The sequence below is a fragment of the Zophobas morio genome, unplaced genomic scaffold, assembly GCF_036711695.1.
Source record: "Zophobas morio isolate AGI-343-1 ecotype UQ-CSIRO unplaced genomic scaffold, CSIRO_AGI_Zmor_V1 ptg000375l, whole genome shotgun sequence".
Taxonomy (NCBI): domain Eukaryota; kingdom Metazoa; phylum Arthropoda; class Insecta; order Coleoptera; family Tenebrionidae; genus Zophobas; species Zophobas morio.
In genome coordinates this window covers 53,131-62,683 of record NW_026972479.1, presented here as the reverse complement: position 1 = coordinate 62,683, position 9,553 = coordinate 53,131, and the positions used below count along the sequence as shown (strand labels likewise).

At 30.8% G+C, this 9,553-nt stretch overlaps 2 protein-coding genes and 1 long non-coding RNA gene across 4 annotated transcripts; 2 read left to right on the top strand and 1 right to left on the bottom strand.

The window, feature by feature from the left end:
* The first annotated feature begins 3,488 nt into the window (after positions 1 to 3,488).
* On the top strand, positions 3,489 to 4,379 carry LOC135120322 (uncharacterized). Of its 2 annotated transcripts, none has more exons than XM_064044633.1 (6): positions 3,489 to 3,646; positions 3,719 to 3,800; positions 3,853 to 3,984; positions 4,053 to 4,110; positions 4,178 to 4,212; positions 4,272 to 4,379. In XM_064044633.1, exons 1-6 carry the CDS (start codon positions 3,540 to 3,542, stop codon positions 4,344 to 4,346), a joined length of 489 nt encoding a protein of 162 aa, XP_063900703.1. In that variant the 5' UTR covers positions 3,489 to 3,539; the 3' UTR covers positions 4,347 to 4,379. The 2 variants fall into 2 exon arrangements, with proteins under 2 accessions (XP_063900703.1, XP_063900704.1); XM_064044634.1 differs by having other exon boundaries at positions 3,489 to 3,668; positions 3,727 to 3,800.
* Position 4,380: 1 nt separating this feature from the next.
* On the top strand, positions 4,381 to 6,642 carry LOC135120321 (uncharacterized). The gene is made up of 4 exons (XM_064044631.1): positions 4,381 to 4,418; positions 4,493 to 6,014; positions 6,074 to 6,446; positions 6,559 to 6,642. Exons 2-4 carry the CDS (start codon positions 4,822 to 4,824, stop codon positions 6,601 to 6,603), a joined length of 1,611 nt encoding a protein of 536 aa, XP_063900701.1. The 5' UTR covers positions 4,381 to 4,418; positions 4,493 to 4,821; the 3' UTR covers positions 6,604 to 6,642.
* A 1,466-nt stretch (positions 6,643 to 8,108) lies between these two features.
* On the bottom strand, positions 8,109 to 9,212 carry LOC135120326 (uncharacterized). Its single transcript, XR_010278570.1, has 6 exons — positions 9,123 to 9,212; positions 8,898 to 9,015; positions 8,669 to 8,724; positions 8,533 to 8,610; positions 8,335 to 8,438; positions 8,109 to 8,242 (listed from the first exon to the last, which is right to left on the bottom strand). It is a non-coding gene; the product is annotated as an uncharacterized LOC135120326 (long non-coding RNA).
* Positions 9,213 to 9,553: the final 341 nt, after the last annotated feature.

Genomic DNA, 9,553 nt, shown 5'->3' with positions numbered 1-9,553 from the left:
TTTGATAAATAATTGATAATTTGAACAATCAGCTTGTTTATTTATGAATCTAAGTTCTTAAACTGTTTTTAATGCAATTTATATCCGGTTAACTATTTTTAGCTAATTTTTGCAATTTTTTGGCGCACTTTAGAAACTATAGAAGTTTTTATACCAACGAAAAAACTAGTTGTTGCGTATGTATTCCCGCTGGGTATGTTCTTACTGGTGCGTATTTATATATTTTTCAATGTCGGTTATATGGATAATTTTATGAATTTTTAAAATATACTCTGATAGTAATCGAAAATTAAATATTTTTAGTAAATATTATTTTTGTTGGTTAAATTCTAAGATACTTTTTAGCTTATGCTGTAGCATGATACTATAGATAATGATACACCTTAACTTACTTTTTACATTGAAATAAGTATTAATATTTTAACTGCCATGTCTGTTTTGTAAATAATAAGTATAGGCGCAACCATACTCACTTTGATTAAGTATTTATAAAAGATAATGACTGAACATCGGTATGCGTATTTTACTGTGGGAATATCCTTAAATCCAAAGGGTTTAATTATTATTTATAAAAAGGTTGTAATATTACTTTTTAAAAGTTAACTTTTCCCTTCAACTTTCGATCTTATTCAAAATAATATTTACCCCAAGAATTAAGAAAAGTCTTAAATTAAATCGCCGTTAATAATAACACTTTACCTTGAAAAATAATTCTGCTAACAAGTATAAAGTATGAATTTCCCTATAATGTTCGAGAGCGTTCGATAACAATTACATTTTTTATAAGCCCATAATACTGCATCGTTAATTGTTAAAATAATTCTTCTCCTTTAAACCTTTTTATCTTAAAATTGAAGATAATATTATTTTAACATGAACAATTTATAACTCATTACACGGCGCTTTTAAGTATTTAAGAAACTTTCTTTTTTATTGAGTTTTTTTACTTTCACTAAAGAGCATCTAGTAACGAATTTTTTATATGCCCATCACGCCAGTTTTTATTGTTAAAGAATTTTTTCACCATTCATTAAACTGAGCTATATTCTGATAACAAAGCGTATTTAAAAAAGAAATTTCCATACTTTAAATTTAAGAATTATAGTTTTACTCCTATAATCAGATTAACTAGTGTATTAAGTTTAAAGTATAGTTTTCACTCTTAGAAAGTTATATCTTTAGATTCTTTAGTTAATTTTACTTTTTTTCTGAATTTTATACATATAAATCGTTATCAGAAGAAAAGTTGTAAGATTTTGAAAATCCCCTTTTTAACTCCCTTTATAGAATAATGGAGAATCAATCCGTTGTATTTTATTTTTTTGTAACGAGAAATAATAAAGGATAGAAATTAATTTTTTATACGCATTGCGTAAAAGATGAACAAAATATGTTATATTGGTTAAATTAGTAGAAGAAATAAGCGTTAACTTTACTATGGTTTTTTTAAAAAGGTTTATATACATTTATCTTTGTATTTTAAATTAAAAGTTATTTTACTAATTTATAAATTTTAATTAATTTATATTTAACTATAAACTATATCTTTTAATTAAGTTCGTCTCGATGGGAATATATAGATTACTTAGTAAGCAGATGGGGGTCTACATCCTTTTGCTCTTCAATACTTAACGAAAGTTTTTAGTATATTATAACTAATTTTGAAAATAAGCACTTCCGAAATGGGCTAGCTGGTTCTCTTTAAAGAAGTATCTTTTTTTTTTCCTTGTTAAAAGATATGAAGAATCTCTCAAAAACCATAGTAAAACATTTTTGGGATGCTTCGAATAAGATTTTTCTATTGATGAATAACTATTACATAATATATATTTGTAATTATAAGGTAGAAGTACTTGTTAAGTCAAAAGTCACATATTTTTATATAGTTGTATTCAAATTATAAACTTATAGAGCTTACCCTAAAAACAATTTCTTTAGATTAACTTAAATATATATTATAATAAATTGTACCTCTCACCAACTCTTGTAAAATAATTCTTATAATTACGATTTTTGATGACTTGCCGTGACACTTAGAGAATTTTTTTTCCTCTTAAAAACAAGTGTATTATCGTTTAACGAACAAACTCCGGCAAAAGAAGACTATCATATTTATCTAGTTAAATTTAAGTTGTATGAATTTCTGATTAATAATCTTGGCTCTATATAAACTAGTTTATATATTTACTTTGTTACTTAATAAACCTTAACAAGGAGATAGTTGTAATATCGAGGCTAAAGAACTTTGTCGGATTGTATCATTGTATTTATTATACTTGAATAACCTATGCCACTAACACTACTGTTAGAAAAATTTTAACTCTCTTCTAGATAAATATTTACTTTAGAAAAACGAAATCCAGTAGATATAAGTTGAGCCCTTTAACTTCCCCCTTTTTTGTTAATTTGTTATAGGCTACAGTGAGACCTGAGCCCTGTTGCACAACGCCAAGCCTTCCTCTGCTTATACTCCTAGTCCTTAACTTGAATACCATTAGACTAATTTTATGTGCATAAATAATTGTTCATTTGTTAAAAGTGGTCAGCATTTCTAATAAATGGTGTTGTTCTTCATAAATTTATTATGGAAAAATCTATTAAATAAATTGTTATACATATTTATATACCAATTAAAAAGATTATTTATTATTTGACTAAGTTAATTAGTTTCGGGTTTGTTAAAAACCCAATTTGTGTTATAAAAATTTATTCACTGATATCTCCTTATTATATGCATTCGCAATCCATACAATTTTATTTAGATTTTACTAAGTTACCCTTTATTAGGGGGTTAAGGTAGGCTACAAACTAATAAATTGAGGAATGTAAAGTTGCCTATATTTCCTCTATTTTAAAGTTAGAACCCTTTTCCTTTATATTAAAGATTGTAATTACTATAAAAAAGGAACTAATAGTTTTAAGCTTACACTGCTTCTAGGAAATTTCAATATAGGTAGATTATAGCGTCTATCAAGGAATCCGGTCGTTATATAATATACCTCGCTTGCTAGCACTCCCGTTAAATTTACTAGCCTTAAACAACTACTAAATGTTAACTTAGAAGTGCATATTAAAAATGAAGCGAATACTGCACGTATGAATACCTTGTATGCACACACTTGATTAAAATTAAATCTTTCATTTCTAACAATTTTCATAAATTAGTAACAAAATTTCAAGTTAGCTAGGAGCAGTTACGTTGTTTAGTGGTATGTCAAGTATCTTATTATAAGAAGCATTTATTAATAGTAACAATAAACATACATAAATTGTTTAAATGTTTATGTAAAAAGGCGTATATTTAGTGCCTTTTTAAACTTAATCAGGCACGATGGAAGTATCGATTTGTTATGGATTTTTTAACCAATCATGTACAATCCATGCAACTTTAAGAAAATAGTTTTACTTACGCTATACGAGCCACTTAAAAAGAGGTTTTCCTTGAAAGTTGAACTGAGTTTTAAAGTCCGGAAGTGCCTTTAATTCCTTTATGTTTGAGAAATAGGACTTGGTTGCCAACTGATTATTTTTTTAGCTTAATGAATAAAAATGCACTGGGAAGGATATCGATATATTCACAAGACAAGGGAAAAGTATGTGGCGAATTATTAATTGTCGAAGAAGAACCGCTTTTAACTATCGGAAGGTTAAAAGTTTTGTGACTCTGAGTAAAAACTTCAATTCAGAAAACCTTAATATTTGGTTTAATTTATAAAAGCAATATAGAATGTGACATAAGAATTCAGCGTCTTGATGTCGGTTACTTGCACGCCCGCCTGCTTATTGATGAGCAGAGAAATGTTTTACTATATATACAATATACAGTACTTCTCATTTATAGTTTCGACAAAGATTTGGTTAGAACAGTTAGACGAGTCCAAGTCAACCTTCCTTAATGGAAAGAAAATGGAAGGACCAGTTTTACTTAAAGACCACGACTTGTTTGTCATTTCTAATCGCGAGTTCAGATTCGAGCTTTTAAGGGTAAATGAAAAATGTATACGACTACTACTGGCGCTATGATAAAAGCTGTTTATACGCATTTTTAAAAGGATACACAACAGATGGCCTTTTTTAATTCTACACCTTTACAATTCCCTGAAGAATTCTGTAAGAATTGCGACCAGTCCGTCCTACTTACCTTTCTGTATTATTTTTTAAACCGTATATACCACAGACGATTGTTCTTTGGTGAGAAGGAGAAGTTCACTGGTATAAGTGATTTTTAAATTTTAAAGTTGTTAATATGGCTAAGCTTTGTATATAATAAGAAAACTCCCTTAAAAAAAATCTTTGAGGAAGTTTTGGCAGGCACCCTTTTTTATCATGATAAGCAAAACGTTTAAAATTTATTTTTATTATCATTCACATCTTAGATTCCCCTAGCGATCTTTTCAGAACATTTTCCTACAGTGAAGGTATCTTTATTTCAAGTTCTTATAAATTTGTGGTGCTTTTTTAATTCTGCGCTATTACTCTCTTTTTTTTATAGGCATTTGCGAGTCTTTGATTAATAATTCCTCATCTCCCAAACCTTTAACTCCTCTCTCGGGGAATTCTCCTCCATCCTTAAGAACTAATTTATTGAATGCCTATAAGACTTCTGTCGAAAACCACAATAATTGCACCCCCGCTTTGGTCGAATCACCTTCTAAAATTCAAAAGTTCTTGCAGTACTCAGACGAAGTGGAGAATTACGATCCAAATTTCATTCGCAAGGAGATTCAAAAGAATGCGGAGACTGGTTCTCAGCCTAAAATCTTTCAACTAAATAAGACTTCTAATCAAAATGTAGTGGAGGCCCTAAAATACTTTTTTAGCATGCTTTTCATTCCAACTGTGTTTAGAGAATTTAATTTAAAGGAGCTGCATGGAAATAATCCGAGTAGATGCAGTATGGAAGACATTTTAAAAACAGCTTCTGTTAAAATAAAGAAACCTTTTTCCTTCAAAAACCGTAATTTTTTAAAGAGTGTACCAGAAAAACAATTTTTAGTGCTTGATGAAAGATCTAGCTCGAAAGCGAAGCCAAACATGTTTCGTGTCAATATAAGTGAATTAGAAAGTGGCCCTTTGGGTCATACAAGCGTTAACTTTCAAAACTTTAGACAGAAAATTTTTAATGAAGAATACAATAATGCATTAAAAGAACAAAGCTCCTCCCAATTCCCCTATGCGCAGGAAAGTTCAAGTTGCTGCGGCCTTGGCATCCCCATTTACAACTCGCATCTTGGCATGATTCCAACTGCAGTGCCCACATTATACAAAGATAACCAGTATGCATTACAAAAGAGCCATATAAATTTGGTTTGCGACCCATCGGGTGTCGGCCTTATAGATTTTGGCCTTGATAACCTTACGGAACTTATGAAAGATGAGCCTCCAAACACAACCTTATCGAATATACTTGAATTTAAAGGTAATGAACCGGAGGGGTCAGAGGGTAATCGATACCCAGAAGATAAAAGTTTACAAATCTTTTGCGATAAAAACATTAGCTACGAGTTTCCTTACAAAGAAAACAATAGTCAAAACAACTTTGAGTCTCTGAACGTTTCACCATCTAACCTAATAAATAAATCCTGGGAAATAAACAACTTATTATTAAAAGGGATGGAAAAAGAAAAAAAGAAAAGTTTTACTCCAAAGTCTTTGCGAAATAGTGCTTGCTTGACTCAAAGTCTTGAGAGTCACGATCTTGAATTCACCTTTAACAAAAAAAAATTACCCCCGGATAATAAAAAATTAGACACCACTTCTGTCGTCCTTACAGGGATTCACGGAAATGCAGAAGTTATTAACAAAAAAACTTTACTATCGGACTGTGACGTAAAAATTGTTCATGAGAAAAATAAAGATTTGGACACTGCTTCCCTCAACTTAATTGAGATGGACAATAAAGATTACTCTGAAATTGCTACCCCAACCAACTCTACTTTGGACACTCAAAAAGGTAATATAAATACAAAAAAACTGAAGAAAAAAGTTGTTCTTCCAGTAAAAAATAAGTTAAGGTACTTTATTTTAATATCATTGTCGCTGTTATGTAATCCTATTTTATGTATGAGCGCAGTATAATTACGAGAGGCGTTAAGCGGCGAGCCCAAATGCAACTACGTTCTCGGTTAAAGAGTAAAGTGAAGAATAATTTCCAGCACCAAAATTTCAGTAAAGAAGCAATGAGAACTTGTCGATTACACTGCGTATTAGTTAATTCGAGATCCAAAGCGGGTAGCAGTAAAATGTTAAATTCAAGAAAAAATATAGCAGATGAGCCCTTAAGTAACTTATTAACCAAAACAAAAGAAAAAAGATGGCAACTAAGAAAAAATACGAAAGACAAGTACAGTTTTGTAAAGGGAAATAATAAACAGCCAAATAGAAGCAAATTGAAAAAGTCTACAACTGGTCAGCGGCGTTTGGTAAAAAAAAATTTAAGAAAACAGGTAGAAGTCCACAAACAAACAGAGTTTATTTCTCATGTTCCTTTCGTATAAGCTTAATTTCTTGTGTTGTTTTACTATTTTTTGTTTTTACTTATTGTTTTATATTTATTAGAGAGCAAACAAAACTTTTAACAAGCGTTTCGAGGTCAAGCCATAAAAGTCTTGTTTCATAAAAAGTGAAACTTCAAAATTCTTGCAAATTAGAGTTTATAGTTTAATAGAAATAAGTTGCTTTAAAGCTAGCAAATTTTATTTTAAAAAGTAAAACCGTAATTGTCGTAGCTACTATATATTTTGAAATTATATATATTTTTATATACTCAATTAAAAAAACGATATTGCTCCATTTATTTTATTTACGGTTAGAACAATAGAAGGTGCTCTCAAAGACTTTTGACAGGGTTTGTATTACTTTTTTTAAGCTGATTGTAAACTTCTTCTTTTAAACGAGCAGTTTTAACAGACAAAATACTATGAATTATTTATCATTTAGGATATTTAACAAGTAAACTGATAAAAAAAATATTTAAAAAAAAAGTATGAACCTCGATCCATTATTATATTGGTAATGCCTTCCGACTAAAAGTTCTTTTACTGCTTTTACTACACCATTTTAGGAAAATTAGTGGGTTTTAAAAATTATTTAAAAAATTGTTACCCTTGCAAACCTTGTCAACTATAAATTTATAAATTTCTTTAGGCATTAGAATAATTTAATATTATTGTTAGTAATAGTTTTCTCAAAAAATAGGATCCGCATAGGTTTATACTCTTATAAGCATAAAATACCTTTTCAATTACCGTATATATATTTGAAAGGTCGTCAGCCTTAACTAATTTAGTAAAGTTTGCTATTACGGGAAATTTCAAGATATGAAAACTAATCTTAAGTTGTGAAAACCTTTAATTTCAAGGTAAAGGCTTACAAAGATATGATGCGTCTAAAGGGAATTACTTTTCTTTTCTTTATTTTTAATTTATTCATCTTTTTGACGTACTACAGCCTTTTTATCTGCCATAACTTGAACTAATTTTAATTTTATTATCGAGAGGACCAAGGAGGGTGGTTTCTTTACAAAGTTAAAGACCTCAAGGGCCATCTCCCCATGACATGAAGACAGCGATGTTTTTAAATACTAAACCTTTAAATTTTCTTTCTTCCTTTTTTCCCTTATAGAAATATATACATAAGGTTGTAAATGTTCTAAAGCCATTGCGGTAATCGTTTTTCTAAAATATCCTCTTGAGCTTTACTGTCCCTTTAAAAGAGCGCTTTATTAATTTTTGCAAGCACTAATAAATAGACGGCTAAAACGATATATCATTTTTTAACTTAGCGATTGCAAAATTCATTGTTCCGAAGTGATAGCCTAAAAATTGGTAATAAAAGCAAAGGCATCCTGCAGAATTTCGATTAAACTCAAAATCATTTAATGGCTTTTAAAAACGCCAGGCGATGAAGGTGAATTATAAAAATCAGTACACCTACAACCATTCATACAAGTAAAAAAAACCTTATTTTTGCCTGCAACTATAAGCAAAAAACAACCCCAGCCCCTACGGAACCCCGAGCTCAAGAATCTGGGAGGTTCTGAAATGCCAAATGCAAAAAGAAAATTAAGTTTTTAACTGGAAAATGCAATAAATTGCCACTACAACTGTTTCTATGACTTTCTTATTCTTTGCCGCTGCACCGCTGCAAGCGAGGGTTGCGCAGCTTTCATAAGAGTTAACACTAGATCTCGGCGTATTGATCTCCTTCGAATGATTCATAGTGCTAAAACTTTTTTTGAAACCTATATAATTTAGAAATGATCAATTTCAAGCACTGCGGCTAGAGAACTGTAAGCTCATCAGGAGTGAAATGCGATGCCTGGGAAGGGCTTACCAGATCGAAAGTCGGCATAGAAGAAATTTGCGTTTAAGCGTTCAAAAGCAAGTTAAAAAACTACTGGAGTAGTCGCCTCTCACCATTCTGTAACCACCCAGCTGCTGGGTAGGTTAAAAATAAAATAAAATTTGTGAGGGGTGGTGAGCAAGATTATCAATTTGGAAAATATGTGTCGAATATATTAATGGCTATAACTTATTTTTTTAGACCGTGTCAACGTTGTATAGAAAAAGGGAGGTGTCCTCTTACAAAGATATGGAGAGACCGCTTGTACTACATAGCATTTGTGAGTACAAAATTATATGAAGCTTAAAAAAGAGTATAGCTTAACGAATATACGGAGGCTTTGTCGCTTGGTCCACTAACAATCCAACAGACTTCTTTTATCTAAGTAAAAAAACTTATAGTCAAAGGAGATCATAAAAGCCTACTTGGAGTTTATGATAAAGATGTTGAAACTGTAAGGGGAAAAAGCATTTAAAGAGTTAATCATATATCGAGCAATATTTAATGGATATTGAAATACAAGACTGGTAAAAATGCTATTATTGCAAGTTTACCACCAAGGCTCCAGCTGATGAACATTTAATTGTAGAACAAGTGAGCAAATTCACGACAATTAATTTCTGGCGAGGAAAGGAAAGGAAAGTTTTAATGTTTGATTGGTGATGGCATATCCTACGATTAATAGTCAATGTTATCAACGGGTCTGCATACGTTAACTTTTTAGAAATAAGTATATACTTCCTGGGAGAAACTTAAATTAATTGATAGAGCAGAAGAACCTTTGGAGCGTTTAGTGGTTGCTATGAGGATAATGCCGAAAACACACGAGTGTAATTTTGAGTAAATAAAGGTTTACGGGCACTCCCCCTTCAGAAGGTTACAGCAGAAGGGGTGAAAAACTGCCTTAAAGAGTTGTCTAAATGGAAAGACCCCTCTAGAGAGTAATCATGATAGGAAATCGATTTATACGGGTAAGGTCACATCTCGATTTCTGGTTTAAAAATGTGTAAGCTCAGTTTGTAACTACAAGCCATCACCAGGCAGTGGAATGGTCGAAAGGGTATTGAAAAAAAATATTTTGCTAAAAATGTCTGCTGTCAAAATTTGAGGTTTGCAATTATAGACTACATATACAGACTTAGCAGAGTACCAATTGTGCGGAGCGTAAGCCTGTCGTTGATTTCACAGAATGGTGCTTGAGTATGAGCTA

Coding starts and splice junctions, on each gene's coding strand:
- LOC135120321 (XM_064044631.1), top strand. CDS start 4,822: ATGCTTTTCATTCCAACTGTGTTTAGAGAATTTAATTTAAAGGAGCTG. Junction 6,015..6,073: donor CCAGTAAAAAATAAGTTAAG/GTACTTTATTTT, acceptor GTATGAGCGCAG/TATAATTACGAGAGGCGTTA. Junction 6,447..6,558: donor AAAAAAATTTAAGAAAACAG/GTAGAAGTCCAC, acceptor TATATTTATTAG/AGAGCAAACAAAACTTTTAA.
- LOC135120322 (XM_064044633.1), top strand. CDS start 3,540: ATGAATAAAAATGCACTGGGAAGGATATCGATATATTCACAAGACAAG. Junction 4,111..4,177: donor ACAATTCCCTGAAGAATTCT/GTAAGAATTGCG, acceptor TATATACCACAG/ACGATTGTTCTTTGGTGAGA. Junction 4,213..4,271: donor TGAGAAGGAGAAGTTCACTG/GTATAAGTGATT, acceptor GTATATAATAAG/AAAACTCCCTTAAAAAAAAT.